This window comes from Diabrotica undecimpunctata, chromosome 6 (genome assembly GCF_040954645.1).
Source record: "Diabrotica undecimpunctata isolate CICGRU chromosome 6, icDiaUnde3, whole genome shotgun sequence".
In the NCBI taxonomy this organism is placed as follows: domain Eukaryota; kingdom Metazoa; phylum Arthropoda; class Insecta; order Coleoptera; family Chrysomelidae; genus Diabrotica; species Diabrotica undecimpunctata.
The window spans coordinates 101,682,040-101,704,741 of record NC_092808.1 but is presented as its reverse complement, the minus strand read 5'-3'; the positions used below and the strand labels follow the sequence as shown (position 1 = coordinate 101,704,741).

The following is a 22,702-nucleotide window of genomic DNA, read 5'->3' as shown; positions in this document are numbered from 1 at the left end:
AAACTATATCTTAAATTGGTAGAAGCTGATAATTGGAAAAAGAAATTTCACAAAAACAAGGATAACCGAAGTACGAAGACATTCAGTGGTGATTAGAATCTATATAGTGGAAAACAGTTCATTTAGGCATTCAGTGAAAGAAAGGTACAAAATTTTGTTAATATAATTTAGTTAATGTCATAACAATTTCAATTTTGAAGATAGTTTGTTTAAATTTTACATTGTCTATAGAATTTAATTAGTTTTATAAGAGTATCAATTTAAAGATAGTTTATTTTAAATTTACATTGGCTAGGTTAGATATATATGTGTGTTCCATAATAGTTATAATAAAGATAATTTAAAAAAGTACTTACAAACTAATTCTTTGAGAACCGCGATAAAAACCCTATATATTATATTATTAAAAATACTCATTGCTCATCATTCAAACAAAAAACACATCATAACAATATATATATATATATATATATATATATATATATATATATATATATATATATATATATATATATATATATATATATATAAACTAAGGAACACTCGAAGAGTGTTCTTTGCCCGTTGCACCATTGCCGCATGTCTTTTGCTGTGCTATTTGCACAGCAATAAGATTGAGTTAATTTAGATTGAGTTAAGCAGAAGTTGAGTTAATTTGTAAACTGTATTCAGTTCAATTAATTGTCTATACAACATAATATTTAATGTCCAGTATCATAAGCTTCTTTACACATTTTATATCTTTGACTGCTACATATCTTTTTGAGGTAACCACCTTATAACTTTTCCATGGATGTTTGGTTTTTCATATTGTTCTTTTTAGATGAACTGATGATGCTTCTTGATTAAGAAGCGAAACGTCTTCAAAAAATAGATGAAGTAGCCACCTTCTTTGTCTTTTATTTCTCCACTTTGACCGAAAAACCCACCACTCTTCGAGTGTTCCTTAGTTTATATTGGATTGACGGTCGTACTTCTTTTCTCGGTATATATAGATATATATATATATATATATATATATATATATATATATATATATATATATATATATATATATATACCAAAAAAGGTATATCGATGGAAGGCAACCGTACATACGTATTTCTGACTATTGGTCGTCTTCAGTAGGGTGCAGCCAAGTTAGAAAAGGAGCATGTTAACTTGGGAAAGGATCACTATAGGAGCAATGCGACCAATTTGTGGCGTTAGAGTTAGAAGACTTTGCTTTGATTTATGTTTTGCTTCAAATGAAAAATCTTGTTGATAAACAATCCACCTTGCAATTCGGGGAACAATTGTTTGTTTCGATAAAGCGTTTTTCACAGAGTTGCAATCCGTAATGACTGTGAATTGTCTGCCTGCTAGGTAATATCGGTATCTATCTAGAGTTTTTACTATTGCTAATAATTTTAATTCGAATGAGTGATTTTTCTTTTCGTCATTTGTCATTTGTTTGCTAAAATATGCTACCGACTTTTCAGTTTGCTCAAATGTCTGTGTAATTATTCCTGCAAATCCGTCTCTGCTAGCATCTATGTACACTATGGTTTCATGGTTGGGATTGAAAATAGTTAGTAATGGTTCAGATATAATAAATGTTTTTAAACTTTCCATAATTTTCGTCTCGTTTTCTGTCCAACACCATTTACTTCCTTTTTATAATATGTAGTTTAGTTAATTTGCTTGTCTTTCGCGCATTATCTGGAATAAATTTTCTGAAGAAACCCAGGAGACCCAAAAATTTTCGTAACTGATGCTGATTTATATGACATGGAAGGTTTTTGACAGACTGAATTTTGTACTTCCTAGGTGAAATTTTATTAAAAGTTATTTCGTAACCCAAATAACTAATATGTGTTTGTAAAAATGTAAATTTTGATAATTTAAGAGTTAAATTGTATTTTCTTAATAATTCTAAAACTTTATCCAGTAACTCTAACTCTTATTCAACTGTTTCTGATAGAATTAAAATGTCATCTAGATACGGGATAATTTTTTTATTGTCTTAATGGTTGAAGAATTTCAGTTATCATTTGCTGAAATACGGCAGGTGCATTGCATAAGCCAAATGGACAGCGTAAGTATTCAAAATGTCCTTCCGGTGTATTAGATGCGGTGTATGGTATTGAATCTTTTGACATGCGCAGTTGGTGATAGCCAGCAGCTAAGTCCAGTGTCGTAAAATATTTGCAATCTGACAAGTTGTCAATAATTATGTCTTTTATTACTGGCATTTATATTGATATTATTTTTGTAATTTTATTTAACTCTCGAAAATCAGTTAGAGTTTGTTTCATGAAAAATGGTTGAGTGCTTAATGGTTACCTGAGTTGATCCTATTGTTTATACAAGAGTCTCTCAATAAACTACCGAAGTACACAGGGTCGCACTTCAGAAAGTTTGTTATTTAATATATTGCATTGGTAGCTGTGTAATACACGATTATAAAAATTTATTAAATTATTTCATATGGTATTTTCAGGTTGTTCAAGTGAATATACTTGATAATTGAACAATTTTTAACATGAAGAAAGTAGTTTTTTTTTTCTACGTGAATAATTGTAGTATATGGATCGAAATTCAGAAAGGTACTTTCCTTCACACTTAGGACTGGCAACAAAAAACTGGCGTGTTTAAAAGTTTTTGCTCTTCCTAATCGGATATTGTTAAAAATGTACAGTAATAATAGTTCTATTTACAGTATATACATATAAACGAATACATAATGTACAAAAAATAGATGAATTGAAAAAAAATATAGAAAAATATATACAAGTTAATATTTACAAAAAAAAAAATACCCAAAATAACCAAAATATATTAATGAATTCCTAAATACCTAATTCTGTTTCGCTGTCGCTATCCTCTTCAAGATTAATAACAATTAGTTTAATTATGTCATTAAAAGTAACATATGAATTTTCTACGTTCATTACATGGCGTACTGAATTTTTCCAACTTTCTGGGGAGATATCATCAACACATTTCCTTATTAATTCGACTACACTACCACTTAAAGTCGGAGAAACATTTTGTGACCTAACATTTGACTTTAGTTGGTGCCAAATATGCTCTATGGGATTAAATAAACAATAGTAGGGCGGAAGCCATAACACTGTATGTCCCATGTCCTCGGCCAATGCGTCACAAACATATACTTTTTTTAATAGAAAATGATTTTAACACTTCTAACAGTTTATTTTTTAAATAACTTTCTTCCAAATATATATCGTTTTCTAACAGGTAGTTTTGAATTTCAATTTTCGTGTTATTTGCACTTGGAGACTTATGTAATTGACGACTGTGGTAACTTGCATTGTCCATTACTCTCACACTATTTTGAGAAAGGTTAGGTATAAGACAATTCTTAAGCCATTGCTCAAAAAGCTCTGCCGTTGTATCCTCATGGTATTCCACGCAGGAGTCTTTAATGTTCTTTGCAGAAAGCCATAAGGCATTTGATACCCAACCATTTTCTGATCCTGCATGTAAAATTGTTATTCTTTTCCCTTTGTTTGATGGAGCTTTTGTTTGATACCTATTGGAAGAATCGGACCATCCTTTGGATGGTGTTTCATGAGTGTCAAACCATGTCTCGTCCAGATAAATTATTGGTCGATCTTCTGTACGGTACTTTCTTATGGAAGTTACATATTCAGTACGCCACTTTTTTAAACGATGGGACTCCATAAGCACTTGCCTTTTGTCAATTGTACGATATCTGGAGCCCATTTTAGACAAAATCCTCCAAAGAGTAATGCGGCTACAGTTTATTTGTGTATTATCATTAGTAAGCCGTTGTTTTAAAGCATCTAATCTAGGTATCCGTTGCTCTTCGTACAATTTTTCGTCTCATTAAGTCCTTATCACTTTCATCAATACATTTGGTAGAAACGGCATCCTTACGCTTCCTTCTTGACTTATGGAATTTGATGTAATTCTTTTCACTGTGGTTAGAGGTATTTTCGTTAAATCAGATATTTCACTGGCAGCAGTATTAGCAGTAAGTCCTCTTGTAAGTAAAGAACTATATATTGTTTGTACGATTTCTCTAGCGTCAGCAGATAAGTGCTTTTTCTTTGCTGGAACACTGGAAGAAGCACCATCAATGTTTTTCCACGGACGCCACATAATGCTGTTTTATAGGTATAAATAGGTATAACACTGGTAACACTTGTAACACTTTCAACTAAATGAAACAAAATGTATATTTAAAAATTTCTCATCGGTTTTATATACTTTTACAAATTATACAGAATAGAGGGAACCTGTATACTTATTCCAGGAAATACTTAACGATCAACAAATTTATTGTGGTCATTAAAAGATCAACCATTGATAGTGAAACTCACTGTTAAAATGTTTACAACTTTATGAAATAAAATGTATTCTAATCGTTGTTATAATTTTATACGATTTTTTAATCGTTTTTATATTACCAGGAATTTATTATGCAAACAAGAAAACGACACTCCACAGTTGCTTCAATTTTACCTGAATACTTACCTGCTCAACTAATGTTGACTAAGCTGGGGTACTTGCGGTCGGGTTTTATTGCAATCATTAAGCACTCAACCATTTTTCGTGAAATAAACTATACCAATCTTTTCTTACCATCTTTCTCATCGAGCAAAAATGAAGGACTGAAGTATGAAGAAGAACTTTTTTTGTATTATTTGAGCTTCTAGTAATTCATTGATAATATCTCTAAACACTTTCTTGTCAGCTTCTGCTACTCGATAAGGTTTATGTTTTACTATTTGCGAATTTGTTAATTCAATCTTCATAGAGGTTGATGTCGTAGTTTCTAAACGGCTTAAAGAAGTCAAGAAACAATTTTTATATTTGTTTAATATAAACTGCCAATTTTGCTTTTAGACATTAGTTAACACGTTAAAACGTTCAAGTACTATTAATTCTGTAATACATAATATCTTCGTTCTCTGCGAAGTTTTTTCCAATTAGTAAATCAGTATTTCAATCTATTTCAATAACGTATACAATAATATTTAATTTAACATTATCAATTTTTACACTAGTTTCAACGAACTTGTTTACTGTTGTTGTATTGCCCAAAAGCCTGATATATGTACTATAACTTCTAAATTTTTAATATCTAATTTAATATGATTAGCTAATTTCAACGATATTAGGGAACAGTAACTTCCAAAGTCAATGAAGGCCTCAAGTTCTTTATTATTCAACAAAATAATTTTATTAAATTTATTTTGTGTATTGTTAAATTTTATTTGTTTTACCGATTGGGTTACTTCTCTGTCTGTATTCGATTCAGAAAAGTTTGATTTATTTTCTTTGCTATAGCGGAAATTTGTATTTTTCTTTTTAAAACAATTCTTTGCAATATGTCCAGAAAAATTGCAAAAACTACAGATTTTTTGCGATGTCTACAATTTTGTTCAGAATGTCCTATGTCAATATGCAACATTTGCATATTTTTTTATTATAATTGTTGTGTTCAGTATTATCTACAAGTGTATTTAATTTACTAACGACGTCTTTATTTGTATTGTCTAATATAGGTTCAGTCGAAATATATTGTTTATTTCTTAAATAGGCAGCTAGTAAAATGGGAACTTTGATTCCGACAGCCTCAATTGATAAACTTATACTAGGATCATTAATTGCTCCAAGTATTAGGGAAACTTTATCTGTATTATCATACCTAGGTGTTTTTTGAACTTTGGAATGTCTCTTGAAAAATAGTTTTCTACTGAGACCATAAAAATTTTGACCAATTCGGTTCATTTTCTATAAAACTTTTGTACCAAGTTTCAGCAGTGCCACGAAGTTTACTAATAGCTTGATAAATATATTCTTGCGTTATGTTCTAATATTTCAATCCATTGATCTACTTGACCGATTAAAGGATCAAATTCAGGTATAAAATTTACAGACTCTATATTCCTATTAGGTTGCTGATAATTGGGTATATAATTAAGGGTACTCACTGGTGCTATAGGAGGTGTGTAGCTGCGTTTCTCATTCTTTTTATTACAATTACGATAATCCTTTTTTGAATTTCTGGTTTCACTGTGTTTTTTAACCAAATCAATATCTGATGTGCTAGAACTAGAGTTTGTAGATGACCTTTCACGCCTCATACGTTTAGATTTAGGCATTGTTTTTTTTAACTTATAACTCACGAAACTACGAAAAACCACCACCAAAATAACACGTTGAGTTCTGGACCACTTCTGATGTAGTCCTAATCTATAATATAAAAATGAACCGCAAAATGTGTTAGTAAGCGCATAACTCAACAACGCATAAACCAATCTAAACAATTCTTTTTTTTTAAATGTTCCTTAAAGTCTAAGGATGGTTTTTACGGCGAGAAAAATTCGAATAATTTCCGGGAAAACCCTAAAACAGCTCTTTTCTTTTTCCCATACAAATATTTTCTAACTAAATTCCTATTTAACTATTCATGAGAGACACCCTACTGTTGTTTAATTAGCTGTGCATTTAGAAAATGAACAAAGAGTATATTTTACAGCACAAAACGCAGTACAAAGAGCTGCTCAGCTACCATCTACCACATTAACCAGTTTTTTTGAGATATGCCAAAACGATGCTTTTGCTCAAACATTGTTATATTCTAACATGCTAAAATATTATAATTGGAATCAATCCTCAAGGAAATTTATACGACGGAACCAAGGAAAACTAGTTCCAGCATACTCAGATGTATATTCTACCGATACGATAGGTCGAATTTATTCAGTACATCCAAGAAATGATGAATGTTTTTATTTACGACTGCTACTAGTCGTTGCTAGAATTGCTAGAAAATGACGCTCATTAGGATCAAACTCTCAATGATGCTGTAATATCATTACAAGCTTATCAAAGACGAACATTGTTTTCTATAATCTTATCTACATGCTTCCCATCAAAGCCAAATTGTTTGTGGATCAAGTACAAAGATAATATGTGTGATGCTATTTTGTATCAAATACGAATTAGAAGGGGAAATCCAAATATACAAATAAGCGAAGAAATTTACAATGAATCATTGATTTCAATTAAGAACATGTGCTTGATGATGTCAAACTATTATTTCAATTAGGCCTGGCCGCGCCCAATCTTCCAATGCATAATGCTTTTAACCAAGAGTTGCACCGAGAAAAACTGTATGATCTCAACACTTTGAAAGAATTAATTCAAACAAATCTTCCACTATTGAATCAACAACAGAAGTATATATTTCATACACTTATGAAAGTAACAAATGATAAAATAGGAGGGATAGAGGAAAAACTTTTTTGATTTCATTGATATTAGCAACAATTCGCTCACAAAGTAAAATTGCACTTGCACTTGATTCGTCAGGAATCGCAGAAATTTTGCTTGAAGGTGGTCGAACAGCCCATTCAGCACTAAAATTGCCATTAAACATGCAAAGCAACGAAACTCCAACCTGCAACATTTCGAAAAACTCTACAATGGCAAAGGTTTTGCAATGTGAATTGATTGTTTGGGATGAATACACGATGGCACATAAATAATCTTTGGAGACTTTAGATAAAACCTTACAAGATCTACGGAGCAATCATAACCCATTTGGTGGTACAATTAGCAGGATATTTTCGTCAAACATTGCCAGTGATTCCACAATCAACGCCAACTGATAAACTCAATGCATGTTTAAAGTCCTCCAATTTGTGGAAACATGTCAAGGTATTACACTTAAACAAGAATATGCGTGTCGAGTTGCAAAATGACCAATCTGGAGACATATTCTCGAAACAACTCATTGACATTGGTAATGGCAAATTTCCTATAGACACCTTGACTGGTTGTATTAACTTTCCTCAAAGTTTTTGTCAGTTAACTCGATCAAAAGGTGTTTCCAGATGTTGCTCAAAATTACGGAAACCTTGATTAGTTTAGCGAACGGGCTATATTGGCTGCAAAAAACATCGATGTAAATGAATTAAATTTCAAAATTTAAGAACAAATTTGTAACATTTTTTTAATTAATATATTAAATTAATTTTAATTCCTTTTACCCATGTGGATGATACGCTGATGGTCGTGTTTACGATCAGAAATTTTTATTGGAAAACTACCGGAATATGACTGAAGAATCTACCTAAGTATTTATTTAAAGACGCCGGTCTGGCGAATCCTTAGCTAATCCTCTTTTTCATAAAAGCGGTAATTGTCGTCGAACGCCCGTTATAATATTTTTCGGGAAAAACCTAATCTAGGAGATTTGATGTTTCATCACGTTTGTAGGTAGAAGTATACCGTTATGTTCAATGTTAATTAGAACATTTTACCTTCTTAGAAATACATACAGCTGGCCTATCATTTTTGGGGGGAAGATACCCTCACCTTTTCTTGAGTAGCTTGGTAAAATTTTAGAGGAACCAAGTTACTTATCGGTGGGCATTCGTCGAGTTAAGACGCTTAGTTCACATTATCGTATCTGCTACCTTACCATCTCTGTGCATTTTCTTTATAAGTGTGTATACACTTGTTATTTTGAGTTTCTTCATCCTATACTATATTAGATTAAATATAGTCATAAATTCAGTGTTTAATACAAGTACAGTATTAACTTCAGTGAATTAAAGCAGCAGTCGCCAGGAATTACTGTAAGTGACATAATTTTAATATCTCCACCTATCTGGGCAAGTAACATGGTATAGCATCATATCATCTTCCATTATCTGGACGTATCCAACGATCATACATGTCATCAAATGTAGTTGAGAGTAGCTACTGAATTTTGCAGTCAATTAAAGAACATTCTATACTTTTTTTTGTTACGAACCAAATAATCGACTTAACCAAGTACGGTTTGGTTAAATTTTTATGTTTTCACTTCAGTAACTTTTTTGTATTTTTGTAAATTTAGATTTTATTAATTTTTGTTATCTTTGGTTTTTGTTATAATTTTTTATTCATTTTTTTTGCTGTAATATCTCGAGATACGCCAGAACTTTATATGTGCACGCTTGTGTTATACTTATATCTTTGTAAAGATATTTTCTAATTATATTTCTGCCTATTTTTATATGTATACCACCATTTTATAGTTGTTGGTGTATTTTTATTACTTGTGTTGCATTCAACAGCGTCGTAATTTTGTTGTTGTTTAATATATTGTTATTGTTTTATGTATGTATTTTATTTGTCAACTCCTAACAACGTTCCCTGATATATTTGCTTTTTACCTTTAAATATAACTATACCTTTGACCAGTAGAAAGATCAGGCTTATTAAGTTTCGTAGGTAAGTAAGTGTAATACCTTGTATATTTATTTTTTGTTTATGTAGAGTGTTGACCAAATTTATTCAATAATTAACTGTGATATCTTTTCCTGGGTTTGATCTCTGAACCTAAATATCTTTCCTTATCTCTTTTCTTTTCTAAGGTTTCTTAATTTTCTCCTTAAACCCCAAAAAATTAAGTGGCGCCCTGTTCCCTATCTTATCTTATCTTTGGTAATTTTACCCATCTATCTTTTTGTTTATTTCTGTATCTTTTCCAATATCTCTTATCGTATCTTTACTTATTTCGTCCGTTGGACCCATTCCTGGTTCCAAAAGCTAGTTTCGAACCCACACGACTCGCTCTCCACCAACCATCTGGCTGCCGTCCGCAGTGTCTCCATTGGTGACCTTTCTAGCACCATCAAAAAAAGGTTTCCGAGGTTACAAATTACAAGCGAATTGAGGATCTATAAATCAGTTGATACGGCTACTAACCAAGATAATGTCGTCAACTATCTGCCTGAATTTTTAAACTCGCTGGATTTACCAGGATTGCCACCTCACAATCTTCAATTAAAGGTTGGATCGGTATTTATAATGTTAAGAAATATCAACCAACCGCGTCTTTGCAACGGCACACGGTTAGCGATAAAAAAATTATTGAACAACGTGATAGAACCAACTATAATGAAAGGAAAGTATAAAGGAGAAGACGTTTTGATACCACGCATCCCGATGATTCCGACTAATGTACCATTTGAATTTAAACGACTACAGTTTCCAGTGCGGCTTGCTTTTGCTATGACCATAAATAAGTCCCAGGGGCAATCATTAGGTGTTTGTGGTATTAATCTAGAAAACCACATGTTTCTCACATGGTCAATTGTATGTTGCCTGTTACCGTGTTGGAAAACCATCAGATTTGTTTGTATATTCACCAATTAATCAAACAAAAAACCTTGCATATCATAAAGCACTACAATAAAAAAAAAACAGATTTTTGTTAATAATTATGATTCACTTGATTTACAATAAAGCGATTACTGAAAATACTTATATACGTTTTATTTCATTATTCTTTATTACATCGGTTATTAACCCTATGGTAATATTAATAATAAATAATTAATTATCTCTATGTTTTGTCATTGAAGCACCCACTTTATAAATATTTATCACCTTTAGGTTCCCACTATCCCTTTAGATTATTTTTCAATCATTTAGATTCAATTTAGATTATTTTCAAGTTCCCCTCTTAGTTTAAAGCCCTCTGGGAGACATCCCAGTCGGGGTTTTTACTGGGTCCAAAAGGGTGGCCAAAGTTCGTGGAAGCGAAGATACTTAGGTCACCCGAGCTGACTCTCACACATCGCCCTATCATAATGGTGACGGTTCTGTTCAGAAGAATTAAAGAAATAAACTGCCATATGCTAAATCTATTTGACAGAACGAAGTCTGGTGAGTCCGCTAGTATTGAATAAAACTACGGAGTTGCAATAAGTATCTGTAATTATCAGTATTACCTATTACACTTGTAACAATATATTATTTGTGTATCAAAAACTAAACTACGTCTTATCTCCTTTGAGTCGAACAAATCATAAAAACAAGAAAAGAGAGGTTCGTCTTGAAAAACATGACCGTCTGCGCACTCGGTGTTCCACGTTATCAAGTAGAACCTCCAATACAGGATGTACAGATATATTTGACTGCACTATGTAGTCCTTTATTCAGGAAAATAATATGAATGCAACATTTTTAAATTTAAACACAATTCTGATAATGTATTTAGGGCTTCCAATAAGCAAAATAAGCAATGCAAGCAGTGAAAGATCATTCTCAATAATGGCCAAAATAAAACAAAATTTAAGATTACATTAGGCCAACAACAATTAAATAGTTTCTCATTGCTTTATATAGAAAGAGTTAAGAAAGAATTAAAAGTGAGAAATTATAATATAACTAATATAACTAATATTAGCAATATAACTAATAAATTTGGGAAAATTTGTTGAAGTATTATTGTTTGTTTTTAATAAACTATGTTTATTTAATTTTTGTACATGTATATTATTGTTTTCATTTTTTTCTTGGAATGAGACAACTAAATAGAACTACATACTATATGCTTTAAAATTAAACTACCAATCGCAAAGTATGTGTCATGACTGAAAAATTAGACCTGGATTTACAATGTTGCCTAGGGCCCTCTTTACTCTTAGTTCGTCACTGTACGTCGTCATGGTCTTCATCATAGAGGCATTGTCTATTCCCAATATGCTTTTTTTCGGAGCATTAGGAATGATTTTTTTAACCATTTTACAAAATTGGTGCTATTCATTTCATCGTGGTAGTCTTCGTTTTTTGCCCCCAATTTAAAAATGGAATGTTCCCCAGGTATAAATTCTGCTTCATTCCCAGCATGACCAATAATAAGTCTTTGACCTTTAGCTACAGGCGATTTTAAACATTTATTTTAACCATCGTCCCATGCTTTTGGTACGGTATGTGAACCATGAATATAGGTTTTATCACAATATATAATCAATATGTCACAATATATAAATTTAGACAAATCAGGTGTTCAACAAATATTCCTAAAATCAGATTAAATACCTGACTAACAGGTAAAGCTGAAAGGTGAATTTAAATAGCACAATTTAGCAAAAATACTATGACATTACCTCAGTTATAACGCATGGTCCTAAAGTTTTGAGAAAAATTTCACCTGGTCTGATTGAGAAGCAAAATGCATTTAACAAAGAAGGCCATAGAATTGAAATGTCATCAGTTATTGACATTTAATAAACAAAGCAGAATATTTTGGTTTGTGCTCTGCAAAATGTCTTATAAAATTGATATTCGTTGAGTTGTTTATAATATGGTTGGGCGAATGTCGAAACGAGATATTGTTAATATTTATCCAGATCAAAACATAAGCAAATCGACAATTTATCGTACAATCAGAGAATATAAAGAAGGGATACCATGTGTTAACTTGCGTAAAAGTGTCCGACCGCGGATTTTGAACCATATAAGAGAGGCAAGACTGATTGAAGCAGCTAAGAACAAAATTGGGGTCTCACAGCGAAAACTGGCCAGAAAACTGGTCCAATTGAAGAGTTCTGGGCAATATTAAGTCGGAAAGTCTATAATAACGGATGGGAAGCACAAAATCAGGAACAGTTAAGACGCCGCATATATACAAAAATTAGAGAAATTGACGCCGAGGTCGTCCAAAGGATGATGCAACGTGTCAGGGGAATTATTAGGCAAATCGAAAATAATGGTCCCTTGTCTGTCATTTGAATTTTGATTTATAATAAGGATAGTTAAGTTAAATTGTTGAATAATTTAATAAAAATATAAGATTATTGTGGTCAGAGTTATATGCTTTTGAAATTTTTCCCAAAACTTTAGGACCATACGTTAGTATAATTATCATAATATTCTCAGCAGTATCACTTACTATCTAAAAATACCTTAAATACAAACTTTAAGGTTGTACACAAAAAACAAAGATTATTACGGAATTCAAAAAGAATTGAGCGACAATGTGTTGATAATTATTACGAACATTATTTCGTTAAAACGTCTGGAAACCTACTAAAGGGAAAACAACTTGAATTTTGTAATCCAAAGCAAATTATAAATCATATTTTTTATCTCCTAGCCATTGTGCCCAAAAAAGTTTTGAATGGATTTCATTTCTTCCTTTTTTGCTATAATTCATAACGAAATAGCTACAAAACCTTTTTTTATTTTCACATATCAACGAAACAAGAATTATTCTTGAACTAAACATTGGATAACGATATTATGTACAATAAAGATCACTAGAAAAATTATTGTGCAAATTGTTCAGCATTCTGATAAAAATATTAACAGTTGAGGTGCAAGTTTTGTTATTTTTAGAGATTATACCGAATTATTAGTTGTACCGTGTTCTAAATGTATCCAACCCATTACACTTGTAACAATATATTATTTGTGTATATTTGTGTATCAAAAACTAAACTACGTCTTATCTCCTTTGAGTCGAACAAATCATAAAAACAAGAAAAGAGAGGTTCGTCTTGAAAAACATGACCGTCTGCGCACTCGGTGTTCCACGTTATCAAGTAGAACCTCCAATACAGGATGTACAGATATATTTGACTGCACTATGTAGTCCTTTATTCAGGAAAATAATATGAATGCAACATTTTTAAATTTAAACACAATTCTGATAATGTATTTAGGGCTTCCAATAAGCTACAAAATAGCTACAAAACCTTTTTTTATTTTCACATATCAACGAAACAAGAATTATTCTTGAACTAAACATTGGATAACGATATTATGTACAATAAAGATCACTAGAAAAATTATTGTGCAAATTGTTCAGCATTCTGATAAAAATATTAACAGTTGAGGTGCAAGTTTTGTTATTTTTAGAGATTATACCGAATTATTAGTTGTACCGTGTTCTAAATGTATCCAACCCATTGCATCTGAAAGATATATAGACGATGATATTTTTGAAGAAGATAGTTCACTTTCCTTGGACCTTGATGAATCGTATTCATCAGTTAATGAACATATAATTAATGATTTAACTACAAGTGAAGATCAACAACAGGTAAATTGTTTAACTGGTATATACAATGGGTTATTATTTTAAATAAATAAAATAAATAAAATTAAAATAAACTAAAAATAAATAATTACATGTGGGCATTTTGTTGTGTTTTATTCCTTTTTTGATCATTTAAATTCATTTTTTATTAGCAGTTTTTAATTCTTTGTTTTAGGAAAATCCTGGAGACTTAATATATTCTTCCGTACATTCGGAATCTTCAATGCAATCTAGTGTAATGGTTATGGATTCGCAAAGGTAAGAAAGCGTCATAAGTGTTATACTAGAGATTCAAATAATAAATACTGTTTATTTTATATTCAGTGTTTTTTTAGAGTTGTGGCAAAAGTCGACAGTCCCAAACAGGTAAGTATATGTATATATATGTATATATATATATATATATATATATATATATATATATATATATATATAATGTTCCTAAAGATTTCCGAGGTTAGTACAATTAATCTTAAAGCTAAGATTAATTCTATTACAAGAATTAATATTAAACTCAACAGGACTCCAGGTTGAACCGCGTCGATTTTTACTGCACTGAGCTTTCGACATACTCTTTGATCTCGTCGTCAGGGCTTCCGAGGTCTCAATATCCCGAACCCGTCAGTACTACACTGATCACCAATCAATGCTGCTGCATAGGGGAGGGACTTGTACTTTGAAGCCAGTTTTTTTCAAATAATTGTGAAGTGCAAAAATATTCTAATGATCAAATTTTTTTATCTCGGCGTCAACAATAGGATGTATTTTATCAATATAATACGCAAATTTCCACATTTTGATAAAAAAAAACTAAAAGTGGTCCAAGCTACAAGCCAGGGTGTAATGTACCTTGGGCCATAGACAGAAAAAGCAAAGAGGAACGTCAATAAGGGTTTATTTTACAATCTAATTTTATAAACATGGTAACTTAACTATTTAACCTTGTAGGACGAAAAATCAATTCCAAAAGTTAATATATTCTTTTGTTTTTCTGACAAGCCTTGGTGGATTGGCTGGGGTAAAGCTAAAATAATGCATTCTCTATCAATAGAAAATATCTCGTCACTTTCCTTTAAAAAATTGTTTGTGGAATAGAACCTTTTTAAATATTTTACATGAAATTCCTCACTTCTGATATGTATTATCTCCGCTACATAAAAATGCGCTGTTTTCTTATCAGCTAGTTCCACTAACACATAATCTCCCTGTTTTAAAGCGCTGATATTAAACCTGTGTTCCTCTGCCTAAAAAATCTCGTCAAATATCGACAGATATCTGCACTAGACGAATAGATGTCATCTTCATCAGACGTTTCTACTTCAGCTTCAGGCTTCTTTTTAACACTCAACACCTTCCAAATAGTTTGTTTATTTTTCTGCCGCTCTTCTTTTCGTCGTCTCTCATTAAAAATTCGTTAAATTTCGTCCTTCTCCGGAGTGTCGGTCAAAATTCGGCCTTTAGTTTTCTTACCATTGTTGACTTTTAAGGCACGTTTTTGTGATTTTGGGTATGGTCGTATTTCTTCAGGGATGTAAATATTGAAGCGTCTTTACTTGCGGAAGAAATTGATTGTTCCGCTGATACATTGAGGTCTCTTACAGGAGACAACTCTGCAAGTGCAACACTAGGGTCCTCTCGATCGGTTACTGATGAGGAAAAATATTTATCATCTCCAAAAATGTGTTCATTTAGGGGCCAAATTCCCGACACCCTAAATCAAGATAGGATATTTCTTGACGTAAATGCCAGTGGATATACTTTTCCTGCCAATTCAGCGACATTATGTATAGGTTTTGTTTGCCCTGAGTGGTTTAAAAGCCATTCATTACAAGCAGTATGATAGTATTGTTTGTAAGGCCCAAAAACGGTGCGGCACAAAGGTTGCACAAGAGTTTGTGACTCGTATGGGATGGAAATGTTAGCAAAATTATCCCATTATTTTTGGCTAATGTTAGTGCTTCAATAGAACAATGGCTTTCGTGGTTATCTAATATTAATAGGTTTTTGTTCTCAGCGCTTGGTCTTTCCTTATCAATAAAATGTTGCAACCACAACTTTGCGGTTGCAACAAATTTTTCAGAATTTGATCATCCAGTTATGAGCTGATCCGATTGAATCTGCTGGCGCACCACTTATCATGTACGGTTTGAAGTTGACACTAGGAAATATAAACATGGGCGGTACACTATTTCCCAAAGCGTTAATGCAGGCTATCATTGTTACGTTTAAGCCCCTTTTGCCAGATGTAGCAGCAGCTACTTGTTTTTGGCCCTTGGGTGCAATTATCTTTGTAGTATTGTGAACGGTACAATTTCCAGTTTCGTCCATGTTGAAAACGTCTGCTGCAGTAAATTTGTATTTCATAATAACCTTTCCAACATAAAAACCTTTCATAAAAAAATCCAACATTATGTCTGTTGAAGCTCGTAGCCCTAGAAAGGCTAGTTGCCTCGGGTTTCCTAAGACTAAGTTTCTGATGTCTTTTCATAAACTCACGGAACCACTGCTTTCCAGCTTTTTTATTTGTCCTTCAAGATTCAGGAATATTTTTGTTATTTGATTTGGCAAAAACATACGCTAAAGATCTAAGCTGATTTCTGTGAAGACCATAATGCATTTTTGATGAAACAATGAGATATTTTGCGAGACTTGCTTCGTCTGTCGGAGTAAAGACTGCTTTTACCGCACAATTTTTATAGGTCTTATAATCTTGAAGTTTGTTTTCATCGACTTTCAATAGTCGTTGAAGGGTTGCCCTCGAAATATCAAAATCGACGCTGGCTTTCCGCTGACTTATTCCATTTTTAACTGCAGCTACAGCTAGTGTAATTTGATCTTTACTGGGTCCCATTTTTTTACTTTATTTTTACTTCTAGGCATCTAAAAATTAAAAAAATAATTGTTGTACCTATTTGCCTAAGATTGTATTCGGTTATTTTTTATATTTTCAACTTCTACACACAAATATGAACAAAAATACAGAGTCTTTCAATTAAAAAATACAACTAGCAAATTAAGTTAAAGGTATTATGTACCTTGGGCCCCGGCTCAAGATACATGACCATGCATAAAAGAGTAAACAAAATCGCATAATAACAAAATAATAGATAAACTCAACAAAAAGTGTATCAGATATACCTATTAGGTGTAAGTACAGTATTCCATGCAATAAATAGCTTCTATACTAACTTTTGTTTATCCTACATAAAACAAGAGTTATTAGGAAACAAGTTACTTACTTTGAACTCCCAAAATCAAAATTTCATGAAAAAACACATGTAGCTGTTGATCTAACAATAGTCAACTGAATGGGATTCTTATTTAATGCGCAGAGGATGGTTTACATTGATACCAGCCAATTTACATGAAATAGCAATATATTTAGTGGGGTGGCTCGAAGTACAAGATGGCTCAAGGTAAATGACCCTCCCCTACTGCTACTGGGAACAGCGGACGGTTCATTTATGCCATAGAGGGTGACGTGGTTTGACTGGCTGGCTTTATATTTTTTATGTCTTTCATTTTTTCTTTCTTCATTAATTTTAAAACTCTATAGAACAGTTTTTGATTCTCTTTACTGTTTGGTTCTATTTTTTTTCCAAATTTTGTCCATTTGTCATTTTTTTGCATTTGTAACAAATTATTTTACTAATCTTCTATATTTTTTATATTCTTCATTCTTTCTGATGTTTTATTTTGTAAGTATATTTTCCAAGCAATTTTCTTTCTTTTATTGCTCTTCTTGTTCCACATACTTCTGTCGCTGTATTTATTACAACCTCTTTGAAGTAGTTTCATAGTTGTTTTACGTTTCGACCCTCTATCTTTTTTTTAGTATTTCCTAGCTTTTGATTTATGGTCATCTAGTACTTTCAGTAATTTCTTTATTTCATAATTTATATGACCTTACTAAATTGTCGTCACTTCCTATCTTTGGGCTAATTCTGCCCAGAATTCATCCTTATTATAAGCCGAGTCGTCATCGTTGGACTCTTTTATATATAATACTTTTCTCCCTCCTTCTATACCCTTATGTTCAATATAGCCACCTTTTACTCCCTCTTATCTTCCTGCTTGCTCCTGGATACCCTGTCTCCGGTCGGGTCATTCTAGGGGTAGGATTGCATCTATAACATACGAACAGAGTGTGCCAGACATTTCGCAGCCCCGATAATTTTAATATTTTTCTGCCTTTTCGAACCTTTATAGGAAACAATCACTCCTACTACTGGTGATGGTACTATCCCTAAAATTCCTCTTTCTTACCAGGATATTAACATTGTCCGGTGCCTACAACATTCAATTTTAACAAATCGTACCTTCTTCATAAGTCTTTTCTGGCCATTCTTCCTCTAATATTGCATCACTTTTTCGGTGATTTTTGCTACTCATATTTTTTGTGTAATTCATTCAACCTTCTGTTTTTACTTCTGAATCTTCTTCGTCATTTAACGCCATGTCTCTAAGTTCCTCGTAATTTTCTTAACGATTATTTTGGTTTATGTTCCTGTTGTTGTCACTCAACTTCTCATCATGTTTTCTCTATAGCACTACAACATAATTATGTAACTTTTTGAAGTTATACTTCTATACGCGCGCTCCACGTTGGAAATTTGTATGGGAGTGAATCTGTGAAACCATTACATATGTAAGATAATGAGTAAGAGAGAGACAGAAGATCTATTTTCTCTCTCTCCTCTCTCGAATATAAAAATGTTCCTTTTGTATATATAATTTAATATTATATATATTATATAAAGATATATATATACCTATAATATTATACATATAATAAAATATTTATTAATATTATTATTTATGTGATATGTTTTGTATTATTTATTAAATGTTCATAATTATATTAGTCTTTTGTATTTCAAAATAATAATCTCAATAAATCACTGTATGATCTAGAACTGTCAATTTTGAAATATCTTTGTGTCATGTCCTCGGTAGTATAGTAGTCGGTATCCCCGCCTGTCACGCGGGAGACCGGGGTTCGATTCCCAGTCGGGGAGGACTTTTTTATTATTATTATTACATTATTGTCATTTTTAAATACTTATGGATATTGAATTTTAATTTGTATTGTATTATTATATGGAATTATGTTGCACTGTATTGTAGTGTATTTTTTTATGTATATTATTGTCATTTTTAAATACTTATGAATATTGCAGTTTAATTTGTATTGTATTATTATATTAATATATGATATTAATAACAAAATAAACAATGAATTTTACTGCAGAGTATGTGTAAAAAATTTTTGCATTCAACTCCTTTCATACATATATGAAAATAAAAATATACATTTTCAAAATATTGATTCAATCCTTCATTGTTAGTAAGTTGTTATTAATTCCGTTTCTCTTTCTGCTATGTCTTACCTATAGATTTACATATGTAATGATTGTGCAGATTGACTCCCAAATAAATTTGTAACGGCGAACGCGTGTATAGAAGTGTAACTTCCACCGGCAGTCCCACTGGACTGCCACACCCGTTTTTTTTCTATTTGATACCAAAGCTGCCGTAACTTTGTGGCTCAGGGTTTATTCTAATTCCGTGTATTTGCGACCCCCTTTGTTAAATTTGCTAAGTATTTTTTCTTTTAGATTAATTTTACTTTAATTATTACTTCTACCATATCCTGTTTCTTGCTCTTTGTATGATTTCTCAGTGGTTTTCTCGGCTATTCTTTGTATTAGTGAAGGTTTTTTCCTCAAGAACAGGTTTGGTTATCAGGACGTGAATAGGTATTCTTAAAAAATCTTTGATGATATTATATTTAAACGGGCAGCCCCACACGGCCCTCCTTAAGCCAACTTAATACTGAAATTACAGCTTAAACTCTTTAACGCTTCAACGCTTTGACGTTTTGAGACTTTGACGCACTGACGCTTTGAGACTTTGACGCTTCAAGTCTTTGACGCTTCGAGGCTTGAACGCTTTGACGCTTTACCACTTTTTCGTTTTAACGCTTTGGCGGTTTGAAGCTTTGACATTGCAAAGTTTGATGTTTTACGCTTTAAAGCTTTAGCCCTTAAAAGCTTTAACGCTTTAATGCTTTAACTCTTTAACGATTTAACACTTTAACGCTTTGAAGCTTCGACCCTATAATGCTTTGAGTCTTTAAACGCTTCGCGTTTTTGATGCTTTGATGTATTGAAGCTTAAGTCTTTGACACTTTAACGCTTCGATAACTGAAGGAGGTAACGTTTTGACGCTTTAAAACTTTGATACTTCAACTTCTTCTTCTTTAGGTGCCATATCCGCTACGGAGGTTGGCAATCATCATAGCTATTTTAATTTTTGAGGCAGTAGCTCTAAATAGTTGTTTTAAGCTGCATCCAAGTCATTCTCTCAGGTTCTTAAGCCATGAAATTCGTCTTCTTTCGATGCTTCTTCTGCCATCTATCTTTCCTTGCATTATGAGTCGCAGGATGCCATACTTCTCGCCCCGCATTACATGTCCGAGATACTGTAGCTTTCTTTCTTTAATTGTAAGTTTAACTTTCTTCTCTTGACCTCTTATTCTTAGTACTTCATTGTTCGTAACTCTATCTACCCAGCAAACCCTCATAATTCTTCTATAGATCCACATTTCAAAGGCGTTAAGTCGTCTCATTGTGTCTAGATTTAACGTCCATGATTCCACTCCATAGTACACTGTATACGTAACATTTTGTTAGGCGTACTTTAAGAGCTAATGTTAAATCTTTGCCACATAGGACCTTTTTCATTCTCATAAAATTAGAACGTGCTTTTTCGATTCTGACTTTGATTTCTGCAGTGTAGTCATTATTTTCTATTATAAGTGTTCCTGGGTAAGTGTACTATTTTACTCTTTCGATCTGCTGGCACTCTACTATCAAGATTTCGTTAGTATTAGGGTTGTTTTTACAAATTTTCATTTTCATTTCGTCTTTTTGATATTGAGCGAGAATCTGTACTCCCTACTACACATTACTATTTTACTTATGAGTCTTTCCAGGTCTTTTAAACTATCGGCTATTATTACTGTATCATCTGCATATCTGATGTTCTTAACTAAGACTCTGTTTACTCTTATGCCGACTGTTTCATCTTCCAGAATTTCTCGAATTACCTCTTCAGAATAAGCGTTAAATAATAGAGGTGATAGTATGCAGCCTTGCCTGACTCCTCTCTTTATTTCCATTTCTTCAAATGTCTCATTTTCAGTTCGTACTATTGCTCGCTGATTGTAATAAAGGTTTGTTATTAGCCTTAAATCTCTTTCATATAGGTTTTTATTTTTTAGAATTTCCATAAGTCGGTCATGTTTCACTTTATCAAACGCTTGATTGTAGTCTATAAAACAAACGTAAAATGGATGGTTAACATCCAAATATCTCTGCCCAGTACATTGAAGGAGAATAGTTCATCTCTGGTACTCATACCATTGCGGAACCCATATTGTGTGTCACTAATATCCAGCTCCAGTTTAGAGTGAATTCTGGCGTGGATAATTTTCAACAGAATTTTCAAGGTATGTGACATAAAGCTTATGCTTCGATAGTCACTGCACTCTTTGGCATTCACTTTCTTTGGCGAACACACAAATGCTGATGTCAACATTTCTCTAGGGATGATTTCCGTAATATAGATAGCGTTGAACAGTTCTACTATTATGTCCAGGTTTTTCTCGTTGACCAACTTTAATAGCTCGCTTGTTAATTCATCTGGACCAGCAGATTTATTGGTTTTCATTGAGTTTAATGCCTGACTAACTTCTGATTTGGTTATCTCTGTACATCTCCCGTTTGGCTATCTACAGATGTACTAGCTTCTCTCTGGTCAAGCAATAATTCCTCGATGTACTCTTTTCATCGTCGTAGTTTTTGTTCTGTCTCCAATATAATATTTCCATTTTTGTCGAGAAATATATTCAAGGTTCTTCTACTTCCTACTCCGGTTAGTTCTTTGACTTTTTTATGTAGATTAAAGTTGTCATATCTGTTTTGCAGTTCTTCTATTTCTTTACATTTTTCAGAGAAGTAGGTTTCTTTAGCTTCCCTAATTTTTCTTCTTATTTGGTTTTGAAGCTGTTTATAGCGGATCGTATTAATATTTTTGTTTTTTCTCCTTTTATTCATCAACTCTAGAATTTCCTCGGTTATCCACTTTCTCGTTCCATTTTTCTCACATTTGGTTGTTGTAAGTACTTTCTTACTTGGCTCCAATATAGACTGAAAGGCTCCAATATAGATGAAACTCCTTTGCGACCCCCTTTGTTAAATTTGCTAAGTATTTTTTCTTTTAGATTAATTTTACTTTAATTATTACTTCTACCATATCCTGTTTCTTGCTCTTTGTATGATTTCTCAGTGGTTTTCTCGGCTATTCTTTGTATTAGTGAAGGTTTTTTCCTCAAGAACAGGTTTGGTTATCAGGACGTGAATAGGTATTCTTAAAAAATCTTTGATGATATTATATTTAAACGGGCAGCCCCACACGGCCCTCCTTAAGCCAACTTAATACTGAAATTACAGCTTAAACTCTTTAACGCTTCAACGCTTTGACGTTTTGAGACTTTGACGCACTGACGCTTTGAGACTTTGACGCTTCAAGTCTTTGACGCTTCGAGGCTTGAACGCTTTGACGCTTTACCACTTTTTCGTTTTAACGCTTTGGCGGTTTGAAGCTTTGACATTGCAAAGTTTGATGTTTTACGCTTTAAAGCTTTAGCCCTTAAAAGCTTTAACGCTTTAATGCTTTAACTCTTTAACGATTTAACACTTTAACGCTTTGAAGCTTCGACCCTATAATGCTTTGAGTCTTTAAACGCTTCGCGTTTTTGATGCTTTGATGTAT

General features: G+C 32.4%; 1 protein-coding gene across 3 annotated transcripts in view; it reads left to right on the top strand.

Annotated features, from left to right (window-relative positions):
• LOC140443647 (uncharacterized) overlaps positions 1-22,702 on the top strand; it is a 124,771-nt gene that overhangs the window by 56,520 nt on the left and 45,549 nt on the right. For all 3 annotated transcript variants that reach the window (XM_072535013.1, XM_072535011.1, XM_072535012.1), the window contains exons 9-11: positions 13,684-13,867; positions 14,040-14,122; positions 14,200-14,230. In XM_072535013.1, coding sequence (XP_072391114.1) covers positions 13,684-13,867; positions 14,040-14,122; positions 14,200-14,230 — 298 coding nt within the window. The remainder of the gene's footprint in view (positions 1-13,683; positions 13,868-14,039; positions 14,123-14,199; positions 14,231-22,702) is intronic.